General features: G+C 37.8%; 1 protein-coding gene across 1 annotated transcript; it reads left to right on the top strand.

The window, feature by feature from the left end:
- The first annotated feature begins 12,960 nt into the window (after positions 1–12,960).
- LOC130951622 (deacetoxyvindoline 4-hydroxylase-like) lies at positions 12,961–15,406 on the top strand. The gene is made up of 3 exons (XM_057880317.1): positions 12,961–13,581; positions 14,440–14,761; positions 14,899–15,406. The coding sequence occupies exons 1-3, from the start codon at positions 13,037–13,039 to the stop codon at positions 15,148–15,150; spliced, it is 1,119 nt and encodes a 372-aa protein (XP_057736300.1). The 5' UTR covers positions 12,961–13,036; the 3' UTR covers positions 15,151–15,406.
- The last annotated feature ends 175 nt before the right edge of the window (positions 15,407–15,581 follow it).

Genomic DNA, 15,581 nt, shown 5'->3' with positions numbered 1-15,581 from the left:
TTCCGGGGATTGTTCGAGTTTGGACAACTGACGGTTTATCTTGTTGCTTAGATTAGGACTGTTTTATTTTTGTTGGTTTAGAGTCTTTTATTTGAGTTTAGTTTCATATTTTAAGTTTGGTGTCTTCTTTGTGTTCCCCTTCAAATTTTCGAAAATTTGTGTTTGATTTTCTAAAAATTTTAAGTTTGGTGTCATTTTGTGTTTTTCTCTTTCCTCATTTCAAAAATCAAATCTTTTTCAAAAGAATCTTCAATCATATCTTTTCAATTGCTAACTCCAAAATCATTTTAATTAACTAATTGATTTAGTTTTCAATTTGCCTTGATATTATTTTCTTTTAGTTTTTGAAAATTTATTTTTTTCCATTTGTTTTATTTTATTTTTTCGGTCAACTTTAAAAAAAATATTTACTTTACTTGTGAACCTATATTATATTCCCTTTCTCCATCATGGATCTAAGTGGAATTGAGCAGTCCAGAAGGACTCTGGGGTGATATGCTAACCCCATTACAGCTGCATATGGGAGTAGCATTTGTATACCTTCCATTAAAGCAAGCAGCTTTGAGCTAAATCCTCAACTCATTATCATGGTGCAGCAAAATTGCCAGTATTCCGGTCTTCCACAGGAAGAACCTACTGAGTTTCTGGCACAATTCTTACAAATTGCTGACACAGTACGTGATAAAGAGGTGGATCAGGATGTCTACAGATTATTACTATTTCCATTTCCTGTAAAAGATCAAGCTAAGAGGTGGTTGAATAACCAACCCACAGCAAGCATAAAAACATGGAGACAGTTATCAGACAAATTCCTGAATCAATTTTACCCCCCAAAAAGGATGACATAGCTAAGGATGGACATCCAAGGCTTTAAACAAGAGGATAATGAATCCCTTTATAATGCTTGGGAGAGGTATAGAGGTATGCTAAGAAAATGCCCCTCTGAAATGTTTTCAGAGTGGGTACAGTTAGACATCTTCTACTATGGGCTTACAGAGAAAGCTCAGATGTCTCTAGACCACTCAGCTGGTGGATCTATTCATACGAGGAAGACGATTAAAGAGGCTCAAGAACTCATAGATACTGTTGCTAGAAACCAACATTTGTACTCTAGCAGTGAGCCCTCCACAAAAGAAGAAGCTAAGGCAGTAGCTACTGATCCTAATCCTCAAGAACAGATTGTTGAGCTTAATCAGCAATGACTCCTGATGACAAAATAGTTGGCAGAATTTAAAGAGATGCTCCAAGAAACTAAAATTGGCAACAAGAACATAGAATCACAGTTGAATCAGACAAAACAGCAGTTATCTAAACAGATAACGGAAGAATGCCAAGCAGTTCAACTAAGGAGTGGGAAGACATTGAATAACACTGCTCAAAGTAGCAAAAAGCCAAGAAAGGAACAATTGACAGAGGATAACCAAACCATTGCCCAAAATCTCTCTGAGGATAGTAAGAGCCCAGAGAGGAATACTCCTGGCGTTCAAACGCTAGAAAAGGGGGAAAAGCTGGCATTAAACGCCCATTTCTTGCCCAGTTCTGGCGTTCAAGCACCAGAAAAGGGGTAAAAGTTGGCGTTAAACGCCCATTCCTCACCCAATCCTGGCGTTCAAACGCCAATGAGGAACAGACACCTGAGAGTGCTGATAGTAACCCCTCTAAAAAGGCTTCTCCAACCACCTCAGTAAGGAATAAACCTGCAGCAACTAAGGTTGAAGAATATAAAGCCAAGATGCCTTATCCTCAGAAACTCCGCCAAGCGAAACAGGATAAGCAATTTGCCCGCTTTGCAGACTATCTAAGGACTCTTGAAATAAAGATTCCGTTTGCAGAGGCACTTGAGCAAATACCTTCTTATGCTAAGTTCATGAAAGAGATCTTAAGTCATAAGAAGGATTGGAGGGAAACTGAAAAAGTGTTTCTCACTGAAGAATGCAGTGCAGTCATTCTGAAAAGCTTACCAAAAAAGCTTCAAGATCCAGGAAGCTTTATGATACCATGCACATTAGAAGGTACTTGCACCAAGACAGCCTTGTGTGACCTTGGAGCAAGTATCAATCTAATACCTGCATCCACTATCAGAAAGCTTGGGTTGACTGAAGAAGTCAAACTAACCCGGATATGTCTCCAACTTGCTTATGGCTCCATTAAATATCAATCAGGCATAATTGAGGACATGATTGTCAAGGTTGGGCCATTCGCCTTTCCAACTGACTTTGTAGTGCTGGAAATGGAGGAGCACAAGAGTGCAACTCTCATTCTAGGAAGACCTTTCCTAGCAACTGGACGAACTCTTATTGATGTACAAAAAGGGGAAGTAACCCTGAGAGTCAATGAGGATGAGTTCAAGTTGAATGCTGTAAAAGCTATGCAGCATCCAGACACACCAGATGACTGCATGAGCGCTGACATTATTGACTCTTTGGTGGAAGAGATCAATATGACTGAAAGTCTAGACTCAGAGCTAGAGGACATTTCAAGGATGTTCAGCCTGATCAAGAAGAACCAGAGGAAACAAAAGAATTTTTGAAAATTCCTCAGGAAGAGGATAAGCCTCCCAAACCTGAGCTCAAACCACTACCACTATCCCTGAAGTATGCATTTCTGGGAGAGGGTGACACTTTTCCAGTGATCATAAGCTCTGCTTTAAATCCACAGGAAGAGGAAGCACTGATTGAAGTGCTAAAGACACACAAGACAGCTCTTGGGTGGTCCATAAGTGATCTTAAGGGCATTAGTCCAGCAAGATGCATGCACAAGATCCTATTGGAGGATAATGCCAAACCAGTGGTTCAACCACAAAGGCGGCTAAATCCGGCCATGAAGGAGGTGGTGCAGAAAGAGGTCACTAAATTACTAGAGGCTTGGATTATTTATCCTATTTCTGATAGCCTCTGGGTGAGCCTTGTCCAAGTTGTCCCCAAGAAGGGTGGCATGACAGTGGTTCATAATGAAAAAAATGAACTGGTTCCTACAAGAACAGTTACAGGTTGGTGTATGTGTATTGACTACAGAAGGCTCAATACAGCTACCAGAAAGGATCATTTCCCTTTACCATTCATAGACCAAATGCTAGAAAGACTAGCTGGTCATGATTATTACTGCTTTTTGGATGGCTATTCAGGTTACAACCAAATTGCAGTAGATCCTCAGGACCAAGAGAAAACAGCATTCACTTGCCCTTCTGGCGTGTTTGCCTACAGGAGAATGCCTTTTGGCCTGTGTAATGCTCCTGCAACTTTTCAGAGATGCATGCTATCCATCTTCTCTGATATGGTGGAAAAATTCCTGGAAGTCTTCATGGATGACTTCTCAGTATATGGAGACTCATTCAGCTCCTGTCTTAACCACCTAGCACTTGTCCTGAAAAGGTGCCAAGAGACTAACCTGGTTTTAAACTGGGAGAAATGTCACTTTATGGTGACTGAAGGAATTGTCCTTGGACACAAAATTTCAAGCAAGGGAATAGAGGTGGATAAGGCAAAGGTAGAGGTAATTGAAAAATTACCACCACCTGCCAATGTTAAGGCAATCAGAAGCTTTCTGGGGCATGCAGGATTCTACAGAAGGTTTATAAAGGATTTTTCAAAAATTGCAAAACCTCTGAGCAACCTGCTAGCTACTGACACACCATTTGTGTTTGACACACAGTGTCTGCAGGCATTTGAGACCCTGAAAGCCAAGCTGGTCACAGCACCAGTCATCTCTGCACCAGACTGGACATTGCCATTCGAACTAATGTGTGATGCCAGTGACTATGCCATTGGTGCAGTGTTGGGACAGAGGCATAACAAGCTTCTGCACGTCATTTATTATGCCAGCCGTGTTCTAAATGATGCACAGAAGAATTACACAACCACAGAAAAAGAGTTACTTGCAGTGGTCTATGCCATTGACAAGTTTAGATCCTATCTAGTAGGATCAAAGGTGATTGTGTACACTGACCATGCTGCTCTTAAGTACTTACTCACAAAGCAGGATTCAAAACCCAGGCTCATAAGATGGGTGTTGCTTCTGCAAGAGTTTGATATAGAAATAAGAGACAGAAAAGGGACAAAGAACCAAGTAGCTGATCATCTGTCCCGAATAGAACCAGTAGCTGGGACGTCCCTCCCTTCTACTGAGATCTCTGAGACCTTCCTAGATGAGCAACTTTTTGCCATTCAGGAAGCTCCATGGTTTGCAGATATTGCAAATTACAAAGCTGTGAGGTTCATACCCCAAGAGTACAGCAGGGTGCAAAGAAAGAAATTAATTTCAGATGCCAAGTACTACCTATGGGATGAGCCATATCTCTTTAAGAGATGTGCAGACGGAATGATCCGCATATGTGTACCCAGAGAGGAAGCACAAAGGATCCTATGGCACTGCCATGGATCACAGTATGGGGGACATTTCGGAAGTGAGCGAACAGCCACTAAGGTCCTCCAATGTGGCTTCTACTGGCCTACTCTCTATAGAGATGCCCGAGAGTTTGTGCGTAACTGTGACAGTTGCCAAAGAGCTGGTAACTTGCCTCATGGATACGCCATGCCTCAACAAGTGATCTTAGAGATTGAATTATTTGATGTATGGGGTATTGACTTCATGGGTCCATTCCCACCATCATACTCAAACACTTACATTCTGGTGGCAGTGGACTATGTATCTAAATGGGTAGAAGCAATTGCTACACCCACTAATGATACTAAGACCGTGCTGAAATTTCTCCAGAAACACATCTTCAGCAGATTTGGTGTTCCCAGAGTCCTAATCAGTGATAGAGGCACTCATTTCTGCAACAAACAGCTGTACTCTGCTATGGTCCGATATGGAATTAGCCACAAAATAGCAACTCCGTATCATCCACAGATAAATGGGCAAGCTGAAGTCTCTAACAGAGAGCTAAAAAGAATCCTAGAACGGACTGTAATTGCCCGTAGAAAGGATTGGGCGAAGAGCTTGGATGATGCTCTGTGGGCATACAGAACAGCATTCAAGACTCCGATAGGAACCTCTCCATACCAACTTGTGTATGGCAAGGCCTGTCATCTGCCCGTGGAACTGGAACATAAAGCCTACTGGGCAACCAGATTCCTAAACCTGGATGCTAAGTTAGCTGGTGAAAAAAGATTACTCCAGCTAAATGAGCTAGATGAATTTAGACTCAGTGCCTTTGAAAATGCAAAAATTTATAAGGAAAAGGCAAGGAAGTGGCATGACAAGAAGTTGTCATTCAGAGTCTTTGAGCCAGGACAAAAAGTTCTACTCTTCAACTCTAGGCTCAGACTGTTCCCAGGAAAACTTAAATCCCGGTGGAGGGGTCCGTATGTGATTACAGGAGTGTCACCATATGGATATGTTGAGCTTCAGGATACTAATTCTGACAAAAAGTTCATTGTTAATGGACAGAGGATCAAGCATTATCTTGAAAGCAATTTTGAGCAAGAATGCTCAAAACTGAGGCTTGAATAATTCTCAGTGAAGGTCCAGCTAAAGGCAATAAAGAAGCACTTGCTGGGAGGCAACCCAGTCATTAGCAAGTTATCTGTTTTGTTTAATCAAAGTTTGATACATATTCTCAAAGGGCAATTATCAAAATTGAAGGAATTCACAGAGTTATGGAAGGATTCAGTGCAAAAAGCAGAGAAAAGGAGCTTGTTGGCGAAAAAATGCCAGTAAGGGGTACTTTAGGCGTTAAACGCCAGAATGGGCACCATTCTGGGCGTTTAACGCCAGGTGTGCAGCATCTTGGGCGTTTAGCAAAATGCCCAGTGATGAAGGGGTTTCTGGCGTTTAACGCCAACCAGGGTACCTGGCTGTGCGTTAAACGCCCAAATTGGCCAACATTTGGGCGTTAAACACCAGAATGGATACCATTCTAGGCGTTTAACGCCAGAAAGGTGGGAGACAGAGATTTTGCTTTCCACTTCAAATTTTTCCAAACTTTCCTGTTTTGATCAATAATTTTCTACATAAATACATTTCAAACTTTCATCATTCACCTTCAAATTTTCAAAATTAAAATCATTCTTCAAATCTCTTTCAAATCCTTTCCAAATCTTCTTCAAAAAACTCAAATATCTCTCAATTTCTTTCCATATCTTTCCAAATCTCCTTCAAAATTTTCGAACTCTTTCTCCCTTCCTTATAAATATATGTTCGGCCACACCCTCCTTCCCCACCATTCGAATTTGCTCTCCTCCTCTCTCTCCTCTTTCCTTTCTTTTGCTTGAGGACAAGCAAACCTCTAAGTTTGATGTGTTTTTCCGTGATCACTAAGTTAAGGCTCATCAAGATCATTGCCCCCAAAGGAAAATAAACCAATTCAAGAAGCAAGAAAGAGAATGCTCCAAAAGACCTTTGGAGTCAAGAGAAGTTCTTAACCAAAGAACATGCAGACCATTACCACAAAATAATGGGTCTAAGGTCAGTGATCCCGGAAGTTAAATTTGATCTGAAAGAAGATGAATATCCGGAGATCCAAGAGCAAATTTGAAACAGAGGATGGGAAGTTCTAACCAACCCTGAGACAAAGGTTGGGAGAAATATGGTTCAGGAATTCTACTCAAATCTGTGGCTGACAGATAAGTAGAGAATGACTGGAACCGCTTTTCATACCTACAGAACCATGGTCAGAGGGAGAATTATTTACTTCCATCTGGACAAAATAAGAGAGGTCTTCAAATTATCTCAACTACAAGATGATCCTGAATCCTTTAATAGCAGAATGGTGAGAGTAGATAAAGGGTTGGATCAAGTTCTAGAGGACATATGCCTCCCTGGAACCAAGTGGATGACCAATTCAAAAAGTGTCCCAAACCAACTCAAGAGGGGAGATCTCAAACCAGTTGCAAGAGGCTGGTTGGACTTCATAGGGCGTTCTATCTTGCCCACTAGTAACCGTTCTGAGGTTACTATCAAGAGAGCAGTGATGATTCATTGTATTATGCTAGGAAAAGAAGTGGAGATTCATCATCTGATTGCTTGTGAGATTTAAACAATTGCAAACAAGAACTCCACTGAAGCCAAACTAGCTTACCCAAGCTTAATCTCTTTGCTATGTAAAGATGCTGGGGTGAGGATGGGAGTAGATGAATTCATCCCAATTGAGTACCCAATCACCAAGAGGTCAATGGAATGACAAATGCAAGATAACTCTATCAAAAGGAGGGCGCAGGAGTTCCTCCCCGAACTTCCTGAAATTGACTACTGGACTCGTCTAGAAGCATCTGTTGCCAAGCTGCAAGAAGCTATGGAACAAATTAAGGAAGAACAGCAGAATCAAAACTGCATGCTCTGCAAATTGCTGAAGGAACAAGAGAAGCAGGGGCGTGAGCTACAGGAGTTGAAGCGCCAAAAGCTCTCCCTTGAAGGGTCAAATACCCCACAAGTTGAGGGAGCATCCACTTCTCAAAATCAAGGTTGTTGAGTCCTAACTCTGTGATAACCTCTATCATTAGGAGTCTATTTAAATTTTTGTTTTCTATTACTATTAGTCTTATCTTATACCTATTTTTGAGTCTTGTTCTTAATTCATGATTAATAAAATTTAAGGTTCATGTATTAAAGCTATGAATGTCCTATTAATCCATCACCTCTCTTAAATGAAAAATGCTTTAATTACAAAAGAACAAGAAGTACAAGATTTCGAATTCATCTTTGAAACTAGTTGAATTAGTTTGATGTGGTGACAATACTTTTGGTTTTCTGAATGAATGCTTGAACAGTGCATATGTCTTTTGAATTTGTTGTTTTAAGAATGTTAAAATTGTTGGCTCTTGAAAGAATGATGGAAAAGGAGAAATGTTATTGAGGATTTGAAAAATCATCAAATTGATTCTTGAGGCAAGAAAAAGCAGTGAATTCAATGAAAATATATATATATATATATATATATATATATATAATTGTGATCCAAAGCAAAAGAGTGTGATTAAGAACCCTGGACACCTCTGATTGGGGACTCTAGCAAACCTGAGTCACAATCTGAAAAGATTCACCCAGTCATGTGTCTGTGGCATGTATGTATCCGGTGGTAATACTGGAAGACAGAGTGCTTTGGGCCACAGCCAAGACTCATAAAGTAGCTATGTTCAAGAATCATCATACTTAACTAGGAGAATCAATAACACTATCTGAGTTCTGAGTTCCTATAGATGCCAATCATTCTAAACTTCAAAGGATAAAGTGAGATGCCAAAACTGTTCAGAAGCAAAAAGCTACTAGTCCCGCTCATCTAATTGGAGCCAAGTTTCTTTGATATTTTGGAGTCTATAGTATATTCTCTTCTTTTTATTCTATTTTGATTTTCAGTTGCTTGGGGACAAGCAACAATTTAAGTTTGGTGTTATGATGAGCGGATAATTTATACGCTTTTTGGCATTGTTTTTAGTATATTTTAGTTAGTTTTCATTACATTTTTTTTAGTTTTTAGTTAAAATTCACTTTTCTGGGCTTTACTATGAGTTTGTGTATTTTTCTGTGATTTCAGGTATTTTCTGGCTGAAATTGAGGGACCTGAGCAAAAATCTGATTTAGAGGCTGAAAAGGACTGCAGATGCTGTTGGATTCTGACCTCCCTGGACTCGAAGTGGATTTTCTGGAGCTACAGAAGCCCAATTGGCGCGCTCTCAATTGCGTTGGAAAGTAGACATTCTGGGCTTTCCAGCAATGTATAATAGTCCATACTTTGCCGGAGATTTGATGGCCCAAACCGGCGTTGTAAATCAGCTTCAGAATTCCCGGCGTTTAATGCCGGAACTGGCACAAAAATTGGAGTTAAACGCCCAAACTGCCATAAAAGCTGGCGTTTAACTCCAGAAAAAGTCTCTACACATGAAAACTTCAATGCTCAGCCCAAGCACATACCAAGTGGACACCGGAAGTGGATTTTTACGTCATTTATTCATTGCTGTATACCCTAGGTTACTAGTTCACTATTAATAGGATCTTTTGACATTGTATCTAGACCTCATGAGACATTACACGTTTCTTATTGTATCTTCTACGGCATGAGTCTCTAAACCCCATGGTTGGGGGTGAGGAGCTCTACTGTGTCTTGATGGATTAATGCAATTACTACTGTTTTTCATTCAATCACGCTTGCTTCTATTCTAAGATATCACTTGTGCCTAAACTTGATGAATGTGATGATCTGTGACACTCATCATCATTCTCACCTATGAACGTGTGCCTGACAACCACCTCCGTTCTACCTTAGATTGAGTAGATATCTCTTGGATTCTTTAATCAGAATCTTCATGGTATAAGCTAGAACTGATGGCGGCATTCAAGAGAATCCGGAAGGTCTAAACCTTGTCTGTGGTATTCTGAGTAGGATTCAAGGATTGAATGACTGTGATGAGCTTCAAAGTCCTGAAGGCTGGGCGTTAGTGACAGGCGCAAAAGAATCACTGGATTTTATTCCAACCTGATTGAGAACCGACAGATGATTAGCCGTGCTGTGACAGAGCATGTTGAACATTTTCACTGAGAGGATGGGAGGTAGCCACTGACAACGGTGAAACCCTACATACAGCTTGCCATGGAAGGAGCCTTGCGTGCATGAAGAAGAAGACAGTAGGAAAGTAGAGATTCAGAAGATAGAGCATCTCCAAAACCTCAACCTATTCTCCATTTCTGCAAAACAAGTACTTATTTCATGTCCTTTTACTTTTCCCAATCAAACCTGATAATTATTGATATCCTGACTAAGAGTTACAAGATAACCATAGCTTGCTTCAAGCCGACAATCTCCGTGGGATCGACCCTTACTCACGTAAGGTATTACTTGGACGACCCAGTGCACTTGCTGGTTAGTTGTGCGGAATTGCAAAAGTGTGATTGCAATTTCGTGCACCAGGACCAAGGAAACACGAGTTCACCCCCTTAACTAGCGTTCAACGCCCATTCTCCAAGTTGGATGCCAGGCCTGGACGAGCACAAGACCAAAGTGGGCCCAAAATGGATTCTCGCACTCTTTAGCTTAGTTTAGTTTATATTTGTACTTTTTAAGTTAAAATTAACATATTTTAGGGTTAGCATCTCTTATATATAGAGGAGATCACGGATCAACTTGTATCATACTTTACATCTAAGTTTCCTCTGTAAATTATGAGCAATTAAACCTCCTAGGTTAAGGTTAGGAGCTCTCCTGATTCCTATGGATTAATAATATTACTGTTTCTATTTCAATATATGTTTGATTCCTTTTTATGATGTATTGTCATTCTTCATCCAAATGAGACTGGGTACGTCCCTTTCTATACGTGAGTTTTTTACAAGTTCTGACCTGGATTGTATTGAGCTAAAGCTTGATAATGCATCACCTGAACCAATAATTCACGTGGGCGAATCGAAGATAAGTGACATATAATCCAGTTAGTTATGGGTGATGAGGTTTTTGTGGCACTAAGGCTAGAATTATAGAGCATCATTCTCCGATCCGGAAGATTTGACATTGTCTTTGGCGTTTTGAGTAGAATCAACAAAGGAGAGTGAATTGCATGGGCTTCATCTTCAGCCATGTTGAATGACCACTGACAACAGCGTTTGATATGGTTTAGACAAGATTAACTTGATGAGGGGACATGAGTTAATCACTTACAGCTTTGCCATTGAACGAATCATTCATTGTTGAAGTTGCCAGTAAAACGTATTAATCCAAAAAGATAAAGCATCTCCAAAGCCTTAACTATTTTCTTATTATTATTCCTACGTTAATTTCATTATTGCTTTCTTTATTATTTTGCTTTATGCGCCTACAACAACAACAACTATCTTTCCATTTGCTTGACTAAGATCTGCAGGATAACCACAACTTGCTCAATCCAACAATCCTCGTGGGATCGACCCTTACTCAACTGAGGTATTACTTGGATGACCCAGTGCACTTGCCGGTGAAGTTGTGCGAGTTTAATTTCACGCACTAGTAGGACAGGGTTTGGCATACGCAAGACCCTTGTTTTGCTAAAAAAAATATTTTCTTTACTTTTCAAGGGCTCTCTAACTTTCTAAACTTCTTTAATTACCATTTAAGATTTTTAGCTAGTAATTAGGCCCTAAGACTAATACAGATGAGTTAGTGAATCAAATTGGTAAATTTCTGTATGAGTTTAGAAGACGGAGACTTAGGCTTTTGAAGTTGTAGGTGAATGGGTGAAGTGTTATAGGTGATGACTTTGAGAACTTAAGTGTTGATGATAATTTGTGAAATCAACAATTAATGATGGTTATGACAAGTCTGGGACTCAGAGATTAATGATGAGTTGTTGTACAATAAGGGTGGTGGTTAATCCCGCTTACGGTGTGATGTGAGGTTTGTGGCTAGGTATCCCGCTCGCATAACCTTTTTTGTTGCAAGAGTGTGACAGGCACTATATCCTCGGAATGAGCATGCAAGTGTGCCAGCCACTATATCCTCGGAATAATAGTGTGTCAGGCACTATATCCTCGAACGTGGCAGAAAGACAACAACCGAAAGGATGTGTCGGGTTGGCATTTATGGACCGACAAGTGATATCACGAGCCAATATAATAGGCATTCATCATATGAATTTTCTATCTATTTGTATGTTTTTCTTAACTTCTATTGTGCCTAAATGTATCACATGCCTACTTGCTATTTGTTCTACTTGCTGTATATGTACTTGTGCTTTACTTGTTTGCATTATTTGTGTTTTCTACTAGGATTGAAGAGGCTCGGTAGGCGGTGGCAATGGGATCGCATGGAGGTTAGGCTGGCAAAGGCTGTGAGACAGCGGTGTTAATGTTAGCTTAGAAAATCTCCTAAGATAGATGACCCATTTAAGGATTTTATTAAATTGTTTTATAAGCTTGAACCTTATGGTTGATGTGAAGTTTTACGATTGCCTTTGGCATCCCAGAACCTTACATCTTATATATTGGGCACTATTACCATATTGAGAACCTCGAGTTCTCATACCATATGTTGTTGTTTTTCAGATGCTGGTCGCAACCCACCTCAGTGAGTTTGTGGACATGGTGACAGAGTGGAAGATGGTTTCTCCTTTGATTTATTCTACTTTACTTTTGTTATAGTTTTCTCTCATCTTTTGTATTTATATAACTTTGTTGCCTTAGAGACTTTTGTTTTAACTTTTGAGAGATAGGAAGTAAGTCTTTTATAAAATTATGTTGTATCTCTTGACTAGTCGGCCTAAACTCCGCAGGCTGTATCTAATTCCTTTTGTATGTGATATATATTTACTTGTTTATCTATTAGCCACTACCTTGTATCTTGTAGCTTTATTGCAAGGTTGTATATTTGCATGTACTGTTCTTATGTTGTCTACGCGTTTAGTTATTGTATGTGAATGTTTCACGTATGTAATTCTGCTTTATGCGACATTGAGCTTTTATTCCTTCATCGAGCTTCTAGTATTACTACTTCTTTCTATATATAATATTGTATAAGCTTTTGAACTATCGTGACACTTTGTTACCCTTTACTTTACGGCTAGAGGTAAGGTTTAGACTGATAGGGTGTTACAACACAACTAGTTCAACAATTTTAGAATATCTATTTTCTTCTTTATAATTATATATAATATTTATTTATTCTTCTTACTATACATGCCGTTTTATTTTTTCTAAAATGAAATTTTCTTTTTGCGTTTGACTTTTACTTTATTATTTTAAAATTTATATATATATTTTTTATCCTCAAAATTAAAGAATCGTTATTACATACGAGAATATATGACTGAACCTTAGTCATGAAAAACTAGTTAAGATTATTATTGTACTATAAAAAAGAATGAGTAAAAATAAAAATAAAATTTAATTAGAAAATCAACTATACTTTTGGAATATAAGTTGAACAATATTATAACTCGGATCAGATTTCAAAATTTTTGAATTTATTAATTATTTGTTTTGACTAAGCAATACATAATTGTTATTACAACCTTCCTTGTGGACTTGTGGTTTAGTATATAAATGGCCCCAAGGTGACCTAAGTTTCAAAGCATCACAGCACCTATTACAAAGCAGAAACAAAAACTAATAAGCTAAGTAGATACACAAGTACGAAATGGAGAATCCTATTATCCAACAAAGTTCAACCCATGATGAATGGGAAAGAGAGCTAAAGGCTTTCGATGACACCAAACTCGGTGTCAAAGGACTTGTTGATAATGGTGTGACCAAAGTTCCTCTAATTTTTACAAAATTTCAAGCATCCAAAGCATCGTCACCGCCATCTGAAGACGAGTTTCTTCAGGTTCCAGTGATTGATCTCGGACTTATTGGAAATTCGTCGAAAGATACTGGTGGTGTTGCAAGAAAAGACATCGTGACAAAGGTTCGTCAAGCTTGTGAAAAATATGGGTTTTTCCAAATCGTGAATCATGGGATCCCCCAAGAAATTCTTGATGAGATGAAAGAAGGAACTCGTAGGTTTCATGAGGAACCAAATGATGTGAAGAAAGTATATTATAGCCGCGACAGGTTAAAGAAAGTGAGATTTACGAGTAATTATGACCTATATCAAGCAAAAGCAGCAAACTGGAGAGATTCTTTAATTTCTCTTATGCTTCCTGAGCCTCCAAAACCTGAGGAATTTCCTGAGACTTGCAGGTAATTATGATATTACTAGACAGTGTTTGAAGTAACACTCTCTATCATGTATAATATATAAAATTTTATACTGTATGATGTTATTCTTTATTTACTAATATTTCAAACAATTATGATAAAGACCAATCTCTTTATATAAAAAAACCAACGTTTTAAAATAAAAGACCAATCTTTTATATATTAATTTTTTTAATTATTTATATCTGTTTGATAATTTAATTTATAGTATATATATATATATATATATATATATATATATATATATATATTATTTATTTAAAATGTTTATCTATTATCAAATATTTATTCTTTTTAATGTAATCCAATTTGTACGTATTGAGATATTATTTGAGTTATTACTTATTTTGGTATTTATGCTTTATCAATAATTTAATGAATTATTTGATCAATTTTCTTCGAAACTATAAATAAATTATTATTATTATTATTATTATTATTATTATTATTATTGAGAATACAAAAGAGTTACACCACAAAAACTAAGTTATAGATGATTTTGACTGTAAGAAAGTCATGACGTATAAATTTAAACAATACATTAAATACCCTTCACGGCTGAATAGTGTCCGAGCGAGAAGTATTACTTTATGCGATTATATGCTAAATATGACGGCGTGTTGAACACACCCTTAGGAGCTATTTTTAAAACCTGAAATAAATAAGGGGAATATATTTTTCTCAAATTACAATGCATGAGAATGAAGTAAAATAATCTAGCTAAAACAAAAGTCCTAAAAATTATATATAGAAATAGCAAGAAAGATTTAATTTGTATGAAATTTAGACAAGTAATTATCATTCAATCCTTCTTAATTTTTTTTGGGAAATTTATGACAGGGACATCACGATTTGTTATTCAGAATATGCTTACAAATTAGGACTCACCCTGTTCGAGTTGCTATCAGAGGCTTTAGGACTGAAGCCTAAACACTTGGAAGAAATGGAGTGTGCCCAAGGAATGTTTCTATTATCTCACTACTACCCAGCATGTCCTGAACCAGATAAAACAATTGGAAACAAAGCACACACAGACCCAAATTTCCTCACTATTCTTCTCCAAGATCACACTGGTGGCCTCCAAGTGTTGGTTGAAAATCGCTGGATTGATGTTAAGCCAGTGGAGGGAGCCTTAGTCATTAATATTGGAGACCTAACCCAGGTGAGTAGTAATAATAATTTTCCAATTTAATTAATTTGATGAATATAACCAGTGTCGGAGTTTGAGCTTCTTTTAATTATTATTTTGGAGGATCCAAAGAGATTTATTTGAAAGAGATCATTTATTTTATGTTTCAGCTTATCAGTAATGACAAATTCAAGAGCATCAAGCACAGAGTTTTAGCACCAGGAGCAACACCAAGGATATCAGTGGCTTGCTTTTTCACTACTAATACTATGTATCCAACTAATAGACTTTATGGTCCCATAAAAGAAATATTATCAGAAGAAAATCCTGCCATTTATAGGGAAACAACTATAAAAGATTTTACTATCCAATTCGATTTAAGACTTGGAATGACCCCGACACTCGAGTATTACAGGATTTGAAGTAACCTTCCATCCTCCATATATATTTGAAGTAGTATAACCGTTAAGTATAGTCATATAATATATAATAATATATTATATATGTGTGGTTGTTGTTATGTTATTACCTGTTTGGTATGCTTCACAGAATAAGGTTCACAGTATAAGACCCGACGAAATAATTAAGGTCTGATAATATTGTATTTGATGTAATGCAATGCTATATGAAGAATAAATAAAATATTTATAATATACGGTGTGCGGTTGTTAGTTGTTATCTCATTGCCTATTTTGAACCAATAACAGAATAAAGCGCAGATAATACAAGGAATGAAAGGATAAAGCTTGATATTATGATGAGTTCTTATAAATCTGTAAAGCGATGGTTTCGGTACGATTGTTAATTGGTTTAATTATTTCGTTCCTCCTGTATTACGAAATTTTTAATTAGA

This window comes from Arachis stenosperma, chromosome 9 (assembly GCF_014773155.1).
Source record: "Arachis stenosperma cultivar V10309 chromosome 9, arast.V10309.gnm1.PFL2, whole genome shotgun sequence".
Taxonomy (NCBI): Eukaryota; Viridiplantae; Streptophyta; class Magnoliopsida; order Fabales; family Fabaceae; genus Arachis; species Arachis stenosperma.
Note: the sequence above shows the minus strand (reverse complement) of the source record. Positions and strands in the feature narration are given on the sequence as shown.

What these genes read in the sequence shown, in the direction of transcription:
- LOC130951622 (XM_057880317.1), top strand. Translation starts at nt 13,037, where the DNA reads ATGGAGAATCCTATTATCCAACAAAGTTCAACCCATGATGAATGGGAA. An exon ending in GAATTTCCTGAGACTTGCAG is followed by an intron (nt 13,582 to 14,439) that starts GTAATTATGATA and finishes AATTTATGACAG; the next exon opens with GGACATCACGATTTGTTATT. An exon ending in ATATTGGAGACCTAACCCAG is followed by an intron (nt 14,762 to 14,898) that starts GTGAGTAGTAAT and finishes TTTATGTTTCAG; the next exon opens with CTTATCAGTAATGACAAATT.